Genomic DNA, 14,687 nt, shown 5'->3' on the forward strand with positions numbered 1-14,687 from the left:
CTAAAGGATGATGCCATCAGGGTTTTGCATTCATTATGTTGGCAAATCTGGAAGACCCATCAATGGCCAGAGGACTAGAAAAGGTCAATATTCATCCCAATCCCCAAGAAGGGTACCAAAGAATGTGCTAACCATTGGACAATTGCACTCATCTTCCATGCTAGTAAGTGAAGTGAAAGTCACTCATTTGTGTCTGACTCTTTGTGACTCCATGGACTATACAGTCCATGGAATTCTCCAGGCTATAATACTGGAGTGGGTAGCCTTTCCCTTCTCCAGGGGATCTTCCCAACCCAGGGAATCTTCCCAACCAGGGATCGAACCCAGGCCTCCAGCATTGCAGGTGGATTCTTTACCAGCTGAGCCACGAGGGAAGCCCAGTAAGGTTCATGCTTAAAATCTTGCGTGTTAGGTTAGGCTTCAACCTTATGTGAACCAAGAACTTCCAGATGTCCAAGCTGGGTTTAGAAAAGGAAGAGGAACTAGAGATCAAATTGCCCACATTCGCTGGATTATAGAGAAAGCACGGGAATTTCAGAAAAACATTTCTCTCTGTTTCCTCTGACAGTGTGGACCATGACAAACTGTGGAAAGCTCTTAAAGAGATGGGAATACCAGATCATCTTATCTGTCTCCTGAGAAACCTGTAAGCGGGTCAAGCAGCAATAGAAGTATGGAACAACTGATTGGTTCAAGATCGAGAAAGGAGTACAACAGGGCTGTCTGCTGTCACCCTATTTGCTTAACCTATACACTGAGCACATCATGAGAAATGCCAGGCTGTATGAGTTACAAGCTGGAATCAAGATAGGCAGGAGAATCATCAACAACCTCAGATATGCAGATGATACCACTGTAATGGCAGAAACAGAAGAGGAACTAAAGAGCCTCTTGATGAGGGTGAGGGAGGAGAGTGAAAGAGCCAGCTTAAGACTAAATATTAAAAAAACTAAGATCATGGCATCCAGCCCCATGGTTTCATGGCAAATAGAAGGGGAAAAGGTGGAAGCAGGGACAGATTTCCTCTTCTTGGGCTCCAAAATCACTGCGGACAGTGACTGCAGTCATGAAATCAGAAAACGATTGCTTCTTGGCAGGAAAGTGATGACAAACCTAGACAATGTGTTGAAAAGCAGAGACATTACTCGGCCAACAAAGGTCCATTTAGTCAAGGCTATGGTCTTCTCAGTGGTCACGTACAGTTGTGAGAGCTGGACCATAAAGAAGGCAGAATGCTAAATAACTGATGCCTTTGAACTGTGGTGCTGGAGAAGACTCCTGAAAGTCCCTTGGACAGCAAGGAGATAAAACCACTCAATCTTAAGGGAGATCAACCCTGAATATTAACTGGAAGGACTGATGCTGAAGCTGAAGCTCCAGTATTTTGGTCATCTGATGTGAATAGATGACTCATCTCATTGGAAAAGTCCCTGATGCTGGGAAGGATTGAGGGCAGAAGGAGAAGAGGGTGTCAGAGGATGAGATGGCTGAATGGCATCACCAATGCAATGAACATGAACTTGGGCAAACTCCAGGAGATGGTGAGAGACAAGGAGGCCTGGCAAGCTGCAGTCAGTACCTGGGGTCACAGTCGAACATGACTGGGCAGCTGAACAACAACAACAACAATGGTATCACATTGTTTTAATTTGCATTTCCCTGATGACATACTGTTCTCTTGAGAAACCTATATGCAGGTCAGGAAGCATCAGTTAGAACTGGACATGGTGGGAACACATGTATACCTGTGGTGGATTCATTTTGATATTTGGCAAAACTAATACAATTATGTAAAGTTTAAAAATAAAATTAAAAAAAAAAAAGAACTGGACATGGAACAACAGACTGGTTCCAAACAGGAAAAGGAGTACATCAAGGCTGTATATTGTCACCCTGCTTATTTAACTTATATGCAGAGTACATCATGAGAAACGCTGGGCCGGAAGAAGCACAAGCTGGAATCAAGATTGCCGGGAGAAATATCAATAACGTCAGATATGCAGATGACACCACCCTTATGGCACAAAGTGAAGAGGAACTAAAACGCCTCTTGATGAAAGTGAAAGAGGAGAGTGAAAGAGTTGGCTTAAAGCTCAACATTCAGAAAACGAAGATCATGGCATCTGGTCCCATCACTTCATGGGAAATAGATGGGGAAACAGTGGAAACAGTGTCAGACTTTATTTTTCTGGGCTCCAAAATCACTGCAGATGGTGACTGCAGCCATGAAATTAAAAGACGCTTACTCCTTGGAAGGAAAGTTATGACCAACCGAGCTAGCATATTCAAAAGCAGAGACATTTCTTTGCCAACAAAGGTCCATCTAGTCAAGGCTATGGTTTTTCTAGTAGTTATGTATGGATGTGAGAGTTGGACTGTGAAGAAAGCTGAACGCCGAATAATTGATACTTTTGAACTGTGGTGTTGGAGAACACTCTTGAGAGTCCCTTGGACTGCAAGGAGATCCAACCAGTCCATCCTAAAGGAGACCAGTCCTGGGTGTTCATTGGAAGGACTGATGCTAAAGCTGAAACTCCAGTACTTTGGCCACCTCATGTGAAGAGCTGACTCATTGGAAAAGACCTTGATGCTGGGAGGGATTGGGGGCAGGAGGAGAAGGGGATGACAGAAGATGAGATGGCTGGATGGCATCACCAACTTGATGCACATGAGTTTGGGTGAACTCCAGGAGTTGGTGATGGAAAGGGAGGCCTGGCATGCTGCAGTTCATGGGGTCACAAAGAGTTGGACATGACTGAGTGACTGAACTGAACTGAACTGATGACATATGATGTGGAGTATCTTTTCCTGTATTTATTTGCTATTCATATATCTTCTCTGGTGAAGTTATCTATTATCAGCTTTGGCCCATTTTTTAATCAGGCTGGGTTTTTTCCCTACTGTTGAGTTTTAAAGCTCCTTGTATGTTTTGGATGATAGTTCTTTATATGATATGTCTATTGCAAGTATTTTCTCCCAGTCTGTGGTTTGTCTTCTAATTCTCTTGATATTTGCTCATTTTTAACCCAATATTGATATTCAGTATCACAATTCAATGAATGATCTTAAACTTCAGGTTTGTCACTTCCCCAGTTCCTGACTCATGGTAGGGGCTCAAAAAATTACTAAATGGAATGCAAATATAGGTTGTAAATTGTACCAGTCCAAGAACAGGCCTGAACCGCTACTTTTTCAAGAGAAAGTTCATAGATGAGGCTTGGTAAACTCAATAAAAATTTGAAAAGGCAAATAATTTATAATAACATAGGTAGATAGGTAGATAGAATAGACTAATAAACACCAAACTTGTGCTCAGTAACTCACTAATTAATGGTATGCTTGATTCTTGGGGAATCTACCTATTTAAGATTTGCTTACTCTCTTATTTTTAAGGGATGACTGGGATAGCCTGAAAAATCAGCTGTCACAAGGGGACCTATGACCTGTAGGAACTCAGAATAACAGAGTGGTAAAGATTCTGAAATCCTACTTTGAAAGATTAAACATACCTTCTTTTCTCTGTCTCCAAAATATAAAATTTATTTTGTAAAAAAAAATACAGGAAATAAAACTTAATTCATATTTTAATCATGCAACTTACCTCATCAACAAGACTTGATTCAAAATACTGATAGGCAATACTGAGAGCAAGCTTCAGCCATATTTTATATTCCAGGGATGGCCAGAAGAAATCAAAGCCTTCATATAAATCCTCCAGGGAGATAAAGCAGACCTGAAATGACAAGGCATCAAACAGACTGCTTGACTTGAAAACAAATTATTAAATCATCAGAAAAACAAATGCCTGTAGGACTTCCCTGGTGGTACAGTGGATGAGAATCCACCTGTCAATGCAGGGGACACGGGTTCAATCCCTGGTCCAGGAAGATTCCATGTACCTCAGAGCAACTAAGCCCATGAACCACAACTACTGAGAGTGCACGCTGCAACCACTGAAGCTCTTGTGCCTAGAGCCTGTGCTCCACAGTAAGAGAAGCCACAGCAATGAGCAGCCTATGCATCACAAATAAAAGTAGCTCCCACCCCCCACAATTAGAGAAAGCCCTCAGCAGCAATGAAGACCTAACACAGACGAAAATTTTTAAAAAGTCTGTAGGTTTCATCTTCACCTAACCTCCTAGAAAAACTATCTCTAGTATATTAATTATGATACTCTGCTATTTAAGTATAAGATGATAAAATGTACAGTCCAGTTAAAGCTATAGACAATACTAGTCCAGAAAATTTTATATTAATCAATAGCTAGGATAATTATGAACTTCCATATGTTCAAGATGGTTTTAGAAAAGGCAGAGGAACCAAAGATCAAATTGCCAACATCTGCTGGATCATTGAAAAAGCAAGAGAGTTCCAGAAGAACATCTATTTCTGCTTTATTGACTATGCCAAAGCCCTCGACTGTGTGGATCACAATAAACTATGGAAAATTCTTCAAGAGATGGGAATACCAAACCACCTGACCTGCCTCTTGAGTAACCTGTATACAGGTCAGGAAGCAACAGTTAGAACTGGACATGGAACAACAGACTGGTTCCAAACAGGAAAAGGAGTACATCAAGGCTGTATATTGTCACCCTGCTTATTTAACTTATATGCAGAGTACATCATGAGAAACACTGGGCTGGAGGAAGCAGAAGCTGGAATCAAGATTGCCAGGAGAAATATCAATAACCTCAGATATGCAGATGACACCACCCTTATGGCAAGTGAAGAGGAACTAAAAAGCCTCTTGATGAAAGTGAAGGAGGAGAATGAAAAAACTTGGCTTAAAGCTCAACATTCAGAAAACTAAGATCATGGCATCCGGTCCCATCACTTCATCACAAATAGATGGGGAAACAGTACAAACAGTGTCAGACTATTTTTCTGGGCTCCAAAATCACTGCAGATGGTGGTTGCAGCCATGAAATTAAAAGACACTTGCTCCTTGGAAGGAAAGTTATGACCAACCTAGATAGCATATTAAAAAGCAGAGACATTACTTTGCCAACAAAGGTCCGTCTAGTCAAGGCTATGGTTTTTCCAGTAGTCATGTATGGATGTGAGAGTTGGACTATAAAGAAAGTTGGGCACCGAAGAATTGATGCTTTTGAACTGTGGTATTGGAAAAGACTCTTGAGAGTCCCTTGGACTGCAAGGAGATCCAACCAGTCCATCCTAAAGGAGATCAGTCCTGGGTGTTCATTGGAGGGACTAATGTTGAAGCTGAAACTCCAATACTTTGGCCACCTGATGCAGAGAGCTGGCTCATTTCAAAAGACCCTGATGCTGGGAAAGATTGAAGGTGGGAGAAGAAGGGGGCGACAAAGGATGAGATTGTTGGATGGTATCACCGACACAATGGACATGGGTTTGGGTGGACTCTGGGAGTTGGTGATGGACAGGGAGGCCTGGCATGCTGCAGTTCATGGGGTCGCAAAGAGTCGGACACGACTGAGAGACTGAAATGAAATGAACTGAACTGAACTGAGGATAATCATGAGCCCAAGATTATGGAACTAAGCCACATAAACTTATTTATTTTTATTGCCACAATGGGTAACGTGGGCTCATTCATAGTATTTGCGTTCAGAGCAAAGTGCCAATCCAAACAAAGAAGACGACCCTCAGAATTCAAGCTATGTGAACTTCAGCAAATTCAGTTCAGCCTTGTGAATACATTCATGCTTTCTCTTCTCTTCCAAAAGTGAAATGGTATGAAACTGATAAAGCAACATTCCTTTCTGTCTGTCACACTCCTAAGACTCTGCTCCTTGCTCCATTGCATCTAACAGTCCCCAAAGCTTGAGATTTCTTTGTAAGTAGGAACTTTCACTAATTTCTATTTGAATTGCCCACAGCTAGCCCACTATCAGATCACTTCTTTGTTAAATAAAATTCTTACTTAGCAAGTGAAAAATGGAAGAAAGAGATGTGAAACACAAGTATTCTTTAAAAACACTGCTCCCATAATGGTAGCCATTTATGGAGCACCTAAACATGCCAGGCATCTTATCTATGTGTTTTCCTTATCTTTATAACATCAGAAGTTAGATATCTTCTCTTCTAATTAAAAATAGTGACAAAGACTCTTTGGTTAAAATATCTGCCTCCAGTTCAAGAGGGAGGGGACATAGGTATACCTATGGCTGATTCATGTTGATGTTTGGCAGAAACCAACACAATACTGTAAAGCAATTATCCTTCAATTAAAAATAAATAAACTTAACTGTTTAAAAAAAAAATCTCCCTCCAGACACCATAGTGGATGTGAGACATCAAATTGGCCTTTCTCAGCTATACTGCTTCACAATAGCTGGTTGGGTTGACTAAGACAATAGAACCCCACCCCCACCCCCCAAAAAAAGTGCTGCTACTCCTTACTAACTTGAGGAAGAATTAACACCCACAATACAGACACATCCAGGTGCTTACCTGCAAAATAGTTTCACAGATGGCAGTATATTCAATTTCACGCTTAAGTAGACAGCTCAATTCTCCAATTATGTCTCCACTGGTACAGTACTCTGTAAACCTAGTTGTGGACTCTCTGTCAGGCCTTAGGCTCCTGTCTATTCCAAAAGTAGGAGGTGAACTCTCCAACTGCAATGGGGAAATAATTGAGCAAAGGGAAATACAAAATTAAGAGCCCTTGACCAAACCTTAGGAGCTCCCAGTGTTTCTTGCAATTATTACAATAGAAGGAAAAGATTCTTTATGAATCCTTTCAGATGGGAAGGAGGAATTGGGCTTTCAAAAATCATTTCTTTCACATTTCAACTCTCCAAGCTGAGACCGTTTCTAATCTTTAGCTTTACAGATGACCCCTATTTACCTGCCTTATATAAAAATTCCACCAAAAGTAGTCACTAAATGCAAGTACCCCCTCTAAGTCTATTAGATATTCTTAGCATAATGGGCTAGTGCCTCAGGTGGAAAAAATTTTTGATGGTATAGATGCATAAACCAGATTTCATGAATGAATATGCCCCCAAGCCAAGTCATAATTTCAGCAGAAATCTTGCCTCCCTTAAGATGCTTAAGAATAATTACCATGAGACGTTAGCAGAAAAAGGTTTTAGGATGAACACAGGATGGTTGAGTTACTTCAGGAAAAGAACTGGTAGGCATGGGTGGGGGTAAAAGAAAGTCATCAGATTTCAGGAGGAAGATGCAAGAATTAACCAGAAGGATTACAGAACTTTCCAGAAAGTTTAGTTGTAAGTGCCAAAGAGGAAGGCTACTGCCCAATACACAAGAAATAGAAAAAAGTCACTGAAGGAATTGCTGTGAAAGTTGTACCCTCTCCTAGTGAGTTCCACCATTCAAACTTGTAGAGGCACTCATGCTTCCAAAGAACTCTGACATTTTTTAATTTAATTTTTAATGAAGTCCAAAAGCCTTTTGAGTACAAGTCCCCTACACACAAACAAATTCCATTCTGAAAGTGTGTTCTTAAGTCCAATATGTTTGTAAGTCCAACAAAGTTAACCTAGGTGCCCAACTAATACAATTGGTTATACAGTACTATACTGTAATAGGTTTATAATACTTTTCACACAAATAAAGCATGAAAACAAACACAAATAATAAAGAAAACATTTTTAAGCTTACAGTACAGTATATTGAAAAGTACAGCAGTACAGCTGGCATACAGGGACATACTCGTATTTTTGAAAGTTTGCAACTTGAAGGTCTGTATGCAGGGGACTTAATAGTAAAGAAGAATGGTTCTGCTTTTTACAAACCAAGGAAAGATAATTACATTTGTGGCAAGCAGAATTTTAAAGAAGGCCTTCCAAGGTTCCTATCTTTTTGTTATTCAATCAAACATTGATCTATGAACTGCTGTGAAGGGATTTTGCAGATAGAATTAAGGTTACTAATCAGCTAAACTTAAAGAGATGATTCTGGATTATCCTGCGGGCTCCAATGTAATCACATGAGCCCTCAAAGTAGAAAAGGAAGTAGTCATCAAGACTGAAGAGGGACAAATGAGTTGATTTCTCTGTCCGTCAGTTTTCTCATGAGGTTGATAGAAGGACAAAATGTCTTAACATATTGCCATTCTCGATCATCTTTTTAAATGTTACAACTAGCCTCTTCAACTCTTGGTCACTGCTAACATATTACATATTTAACTTAGGTATTTTTTCCATTGTTCCATCTCCTTCTATGCTTCTACAAGAAATTAACTTCTAAGAAGACAGGGCTTTTTTATGTTTTCTCAGTTCTATGCCTAGAATGAACGTGCCTACTGCATAATAGTAATGAAGTAAATATTTGTTGAATGAATGAGTAAATGAATGAATGAAAAGTGCCAGACACTTAATAAGTGCTATACCAGTTGAGCTATTTCAAATCCTGAAAGATGATGCTGTGAAAGTGCTGCACTCAATATGCCAGCAAATTTGGAAAACTTAGCAGTGGCCACAGGACTGGAAAAGGTCAGTTTTCATTCCAATCCCAAAGAAAGGCAATACCAAAGAATGCTCAAACGACCACACAATTGCACTCATCTCACATGCTAGTAAAGTAATGCTCAAAATTCTCCAAGCCAGGCTTCAGCAATACGTGAACCGTGAACTTCCTGATGTTCAAGATGGTTTTAGAAAAGGCAGAGGACCAGAGATCAAATTGCCAACATCCACTGGATCATGGAAAAAGCAAGAGAGTTCCAGAAGAACATCTATTTCTTCTTTATTGACTATGCCAAAGCCTTTGACTGTGTGGGTTACAATAAACTGTGGAAAATTCTGAAAGAGATGGGAATACCAGACCACCTGACCTGCCTCTTGAGAAATCTGTATGCAGGTCAGGAAGCAACAGTTAGAACTGGACATGGAACAACAGACTGGTTCCAAATAGGAAAATGAGTACGTCAAGGCTGTATATTGTCACCCTGCTTATTTAACTTATACGCAGAGTACATCATGAGAAATACTGGACTGGAAGAAGCACAAGCTGGAATCAAGATTGCTGGGAGAAATATCAATAACCTCAGATATGCAGATGACACCACCCTTATGGCAGAAAGTGAAGAGGAACTAAAAAGCCTCTTGATGAAGGTGAAAGTGGAGAGTGAAAAAGTTGGCCTAAAGCTCAACATTCAGAAAACGAAGACCATGGCATCTGGTCCCATCACTTCATGGGAAATAGATGGCGAAACAGTGGAAATAGTGTCAGACTTTATTTTTCTGGGCTCCAAAATCACTGCAGATGGTCACTGCAGCCATGAAATTAAAAGACCATGAAATTAAAGCCATGAAATTAAAATTTTTGCTTCCAATTACTCCTTGGAAGGAAAGTTATGACCAACCTAGATAGCATATTCAAAAGCAGAGACATTAGTTTGCCAACAAAGGTCCATCTAGTCAAGGCTATGGTTTTTCCAGTGGTCATGTATGGATGTGAGAGTTGGACTGTGAAGAAGGCTGAGCACCGAAGAATTGATGCTTTTCAACTGTGGTGTTGGAGAAGACCCTTGAGAGTCCCTTGGACTGCAAGGAGATCCAACCAGTCCATTCTGAAGGAGATCAGCCCTGGGATTTCTTTGGAAGGAATGATGCTAAAGCTGAAACTCCAGTACTTTGGCCACCTCATTCAAAGAGTTGACTTATTGGAAAAGACTCTGATGCTGGGAGGGATTAGGGACAGGAGGAGAAGGGGACGACAGAGGATGAGATGGCTGGATGACATCACTGACTTGACGGACGTGAGTTTGAGTGAACTCCGGGAATTGGTGATGGACAGAGAGGCCTGGCGTGCTGCGATTCATGGGGTCGCCAAGAGTCGGACACGACTGAGCGGCTGAACTGAACTGATACATGTGTTAGTATTTATAATTATAGTTTATTTCCATGATTAACTTTGGTTTTTTTAAGGTCTGAAACACTCGTTCTAAAAATATAAAGCCAAATATATTATTTGCACTAATAATAAGTGTTTGTCACTTGTAACTGTCATATAGGATCTATTAATTATGTTGTCATAGCTGGGGCTCACCCATGGATCCAGCTAATGGTATTCAGTTTCTAAAGGATTCTTGTCCCTATCACTCTTACTGATTACAAAGACCTCCTATTAGTTAAAAATGGTATGTTCTTCAGCCCTATTTGACCTCTGGGAGAAAGTGACATTGCGGTCTATTTCCTCAACCTTGACTCTCATTTCCTTTAGATGAGTAACCCAACCACTCCAAGTACTGGGTTCCTTATATGACCATCACAGAAAAGACTGTCCCTGCCAGGATTGTTGTGAAGAATAAGTAATAATTATGAAAGCATTTTGTAAGATGGGAAGCACCTTTCAGATGGTGGGTGTTATAATTATCTCTCAGCTGTTGTGTTAGCTCCAAACAGAAATGGTTTCATTTGAAAAGAAATTATGTTAAAAATTTGAAATTTTCTTGGTTCCTAAATTTCTCCTTATGTGATAATTAAAAATTTCAAGACACATTTTTAGTAAAGAATAAATAGTTCCTTACGATTGCCATTCCTGAAATAATCAAGTAGATTCCTTGTGGCATTTCACCTTCTTTACAAATGACATCTCCATAGTCAAAATAGGCAAGTTTAGCTCTTTCCTGAAAGAAAAGAAACAGGCAAGGAAAGAAAAAGAATCAACACAAATCTTCATAATCTATTTCTCTAAAGAGAAATGAGATTTTAAAGCTAAAATGTAGCATAAAAACAAACTATATTCTTTGGTTTGTTAATGAGTTATAATGTTTTGACAAACCTCATTAATTTTTAGGGAAAAAAGGGACAAGTAAGCAAACTGCAGACTTTGTGCTTAGGACCTAGCAGAGTGACTGGCAGAAACACCCAATAAATGCTAGGTTGGATAAATGTTTACAATAAAGTATAATAATTATGGTCAAGGAGACAGGGGCGGAGCACTCTGGGAAACAAATTCAGAAAGGCCACAGAAACCCTGACTTGGGTGTCTAGGGAAGGAACAGCTAAACTGAGACCTGAAGGAAGAGTAACAAGACAGCCAGGATACCATGAACTGAAGACCATTCAGGGCAGAGGTTTCAGTTTATGCAAAGACCCATTAGCAAATAGAATAACTGCATTGTGGGGTAACACAGAAGATTCAGTACATCTCAGGCAGGGAGGGATGGAGACCAGGGTGGAGCTATCCATTAGGCATCAATAGGCACAGTGTCCAGAGTTCACAGTACTTTTAGGGATTCACAGCAATGCTTTAGTTTCTTTTAAAATCAGAAGAAAATAAGACAACTTTTAGGTAGAGTAAAATGTCTTAATACTAAAGCATCTAATGCTAATATAGTCATCTTTATAGTAACAAAATCACAAAGTATAATTTTTTGGTGTTTTTTAACGGAGGAAAAGGCAGAAGTGCCTGGAGTCCGGGTGGAGGCAGGACTGGAGAGGTGAGTCGGAGCCAGGTCTCCAAGGGGCTCGCATGCACAGTAAAAGCCCGCACACTGTGGAGCCCGGGCACCACAACCTCATAATCCGTGAGCCACAACTAGAGAGTCTACGCACTGCAAGGAAAGATCCCATATGAAGCGATGAGGATCTCATGTGCCACATAAGATCTGACACATCCAAATAAATTTTTAAGTTTGAGCTTTTCCCAAAACCAGGGGGTAGTCACTGAAGGGTTTCTAACAGGAGACTTACAGTGACACGTTTGCATTTTACAAAGATGTGGAGGAAACATATTTTTAAATCATTCATAGTAGTTGTCACTTAGTGTAGGGTGGGGAGTGAAAGGATATCACTTTTTACTTCTGAATTATTTTACAGTGTTGAAATAAACGTGGATGACTTCACAATATTTTTTTTAAAAGCTGGCCTAAAGCCAATTATCCAGTTTATGTATTATTCAGATCTTTTTTATTTTCAATTGTTGTCTTTAGGCTTATCCTCATATACTATTACATTTTTAATTAACCACAACAGTTGAAGGATGAAAGGAGGAAGGAGTAGTGAAAATTAACCGTTGCTGCTGTGATAGAGACCAAGATTAAAATTACCATCTATAATAAGGGGGTGTTTCTTTTGTTTGCTATATGGATCTTTCCATGCATTCCCTGGGCTAACCCTAACGAGAATGATGTTCATGTGCTCCCAATTCATCACGTTTTTTTTTTACCCCAGTGAAATCTGACCTAAGTGGCTACCAATAACCAACATATTAAGGAAAAGGGCCACTTAATGAGTGAACCATTTTAGAGCTGGAGAGCCGCAACTAGCAAGCCCACGTGCAGCAACTACTGAAGCCCGTGTGCTCTCCAGCCTGTGCTCCGCAACAAGAGAAGCCACCGCAATGAGAAGCCCCAGCACTGCAATGAAGAGTAGCCCCTGCTCTCCGGACCTAGAGAAAATCCACACAGCAGTGAAGACCCAGCACCACTAAAAATAAATAAACATTTTTTAAAAAAGAGTGAGTCATGTCTGAAAGGGGGTGGAGAGAGTCTGACAGCTTTGCTTAGGCATGGCAGGTGAAGGAGTGGAGGAAGCTTGTGCCCTGGTTATAGATTCATCTCAGGTGTATGGAAATCATTAATTTATGGAGTTCCTACCCATTGTTTTTCCCATTCCTCCCCCATTCACTGAAGGATGGTCAGTTAATTATACTTGTGAGAGCATTACCTATAAAGAACCAAATTCGAATTTAAACTTGGATATTTAAAAAAACTGAAGAGGATGCAGATTGTAATCAACACCCCTTAGATACCTTCTTCCCAGTCCAAGACCATCCCTCACCTCCCACCCTCTATTCCCCAGACTACCTTCAGTGGACCCTGCCCATTAGGTTTCCCACTTCTCACAGTCACACTTGTACTCCCCAAAGCTGGACGTTTGATTCAAGCTAAGCTAGTTGGATTTGTCTCTCAAGAATTTGAACTAAAGGACAAAGAGCCTGGGAGTGAGAACTGGGTCATCATAGCCATGTGCTAAAGGAAGAGTCCACAAATTCCTACCACTGACATTCCAGAGCTGGCCTGATTCCCACCCTGTTCAGGGTTAGTCTGTCAACTGTTTCTTGGTGTCTGTTGTTCAGTGGCTAAGTCATGTCTCACTCTTTGCAACCCCATGGACTGCAGCATGCCAGGCTTTCCTGTCCTTCACTATCATCCAGGGTTTGCTCAGATTCATGTCCGTTGAGTGGGTGATGCTATCTATCCATTCCCTGCTGCCCTTTTCTTCTCATATACCACTGCAATATATTGTTAGTAAGAGCCCCTCTTGCTTAAACTAGTTGAGATAGGACTTTGTTACTTTCAACCATAAAAGTCTTAATTTAATTAAATTTGAAATTAATTTCAAAAGTAAAATTCAAAAATTTCTGGCATGAAGTAAACACTAGTATGGCCTAAATGAAATCAGATCTTCAAAGCTCAGTAAAACCCTCTTATGACTGCTCTCTTCATAGAAAACAAGGAAAATGTTCCCTCATTATAGTTAAACAGATGACATATATCTCCATGTCTAGATCACAAGGTAGAGTACAACCAAATTTACAGTAAAACAAGTACCACTCTTTGTCACAGAGTTTTCCTGATTCCAACAAGTTGATGAAAGTTATTATTCATATAATTCATATAACTATGATATAATTCATATAATTATCAGGGCTTCTCTGATAGCTCAGTTGGTAAAGAATCCACCTGCAATGCAGCAGACCCCAGTTCGATTCCTGTATCGGGAAAATCTGCTGGAGAAAGGATAGGCTACCCACTCCAGTATTCTTGGGCTTCCCTTGTGGCTCAGCTGGTAAAGAATCCACCTGCAATGTGGGAGACCTGGGTTCGATCCCTGGGTTGGAAGATCCCCTGGAAAAGGCATGGACTCTATAGTCCATGGGGTCGCAGAGTCAGACATGACTGAGTGACTTTCACTCATATAATAGCCATTTAAAACTAAAACCACAAACTGGTAGTCCATGAGTCATATCCAGTCCACAGATGTATTTTGTTTGGCTTGCAAAGTATCTTTAAAATTCTGAATTGGTTGCCAAGTTTTAAAATTCACATAAAAATACAGATGTATGGATTCTCCTTTAAAAATTTGACTTTTACATTATTAAATCTAATAGTCAATTTTCAGACTTCATCTTATGTGATCTCTCAGCCTCATATGACATAGTTGATCACTTTCTCCTTCTTGAAATACTTTCTTCACTTAGCTATGGGACACCATTCTTTTTTTTTTTTCTCCTATTTGATGGATAACTCCTCAATTCTTCTTTTCCAGCTTTACTGAGACAGAACTACTCAGCAGTAAAGAGTCCACCTGCAATGCCAGAGACACAGGTTCAATCCCTGGGTCAGGAAGGTCCCCTGAAAGAGGAAATGGCAACCCTCTCCAGTATTCTTGCCAGGGAAAATACAGTGGAGAGAGGAACCTGGCGGGCTACAGTCCATAGGGCTGAGAAGAGTCAGACACAACTGAGTGACTGAGTACACACACACACACACACACACACAATATAAGTGTAAGGTATACAGCATGATGACTTGACATGCACATATTGCAAAATGACTATCACAATAAGTTTAGTTAACATATATCACTTCATATAGTTATAAAAAATTTTTTCCATGTGACAAGAACTTTTAGATTCTACACTCCTAGAGCTTTCAAATATACTGTACATATATGACTATATAACTATAGTCATCATGTTGTATACCTAGTAATTTTCTA

The 14,687-nt window shown here is 40.2% G+C and overlaps 1 protein-coding gene across 4 annotated transcripts in view; it reads right to left on the reverse strand.

Annotated features, from left to right (window-relative positions):
- The window catches only part of SLC9C2 (solute carrier family 9 member C2 (putative)), a 101,323-nt gene that overhangs the window by 12,831 nt on the left and 73,805 nt on the right, over positions 1 to 14,687 (reverse strand). For all 4 annotated transcript variants that reach the window (XM_059875791.1, XM_059875790.1, XM_024976854.2 and 1 more), the window contains 3 exons: positions 10,487 to 10,585; positions 6,436 to 6,603; positions 3,602 to 3,733 (listed from right to left, as the gene is read on the reverse strand). In XM_059875791.1, the coding sequence (XP_059731774.1) occupies positions 3,602 to 3,733; positions 6,436 to 6,603; positions 10,487 to 10,585 (399 nt within the window). The remainder of the gene's footprint in view (positions 1 to 3,601; positions 3,734 to 6,435; positions 6,604 to 10,486; positions 10,586 to 14,687) is intronic.

This window comes from Bos taurus, chromosome 16 (genome assembly GCF_002263795.3).
Source record: "Bos taurus isolate L1 Dominette 01449 registration number 42190680 breed Hereford chromosome 16, ARS-UCD2.0, whole genome shotgun sequence".
Taxonomy (NCBI): domain Eukaryota; kingdom Metazoa; phylum Chordata; class Mammalia; order Artiodactyla; family Bovidae; genus Bos; species Bos taurus.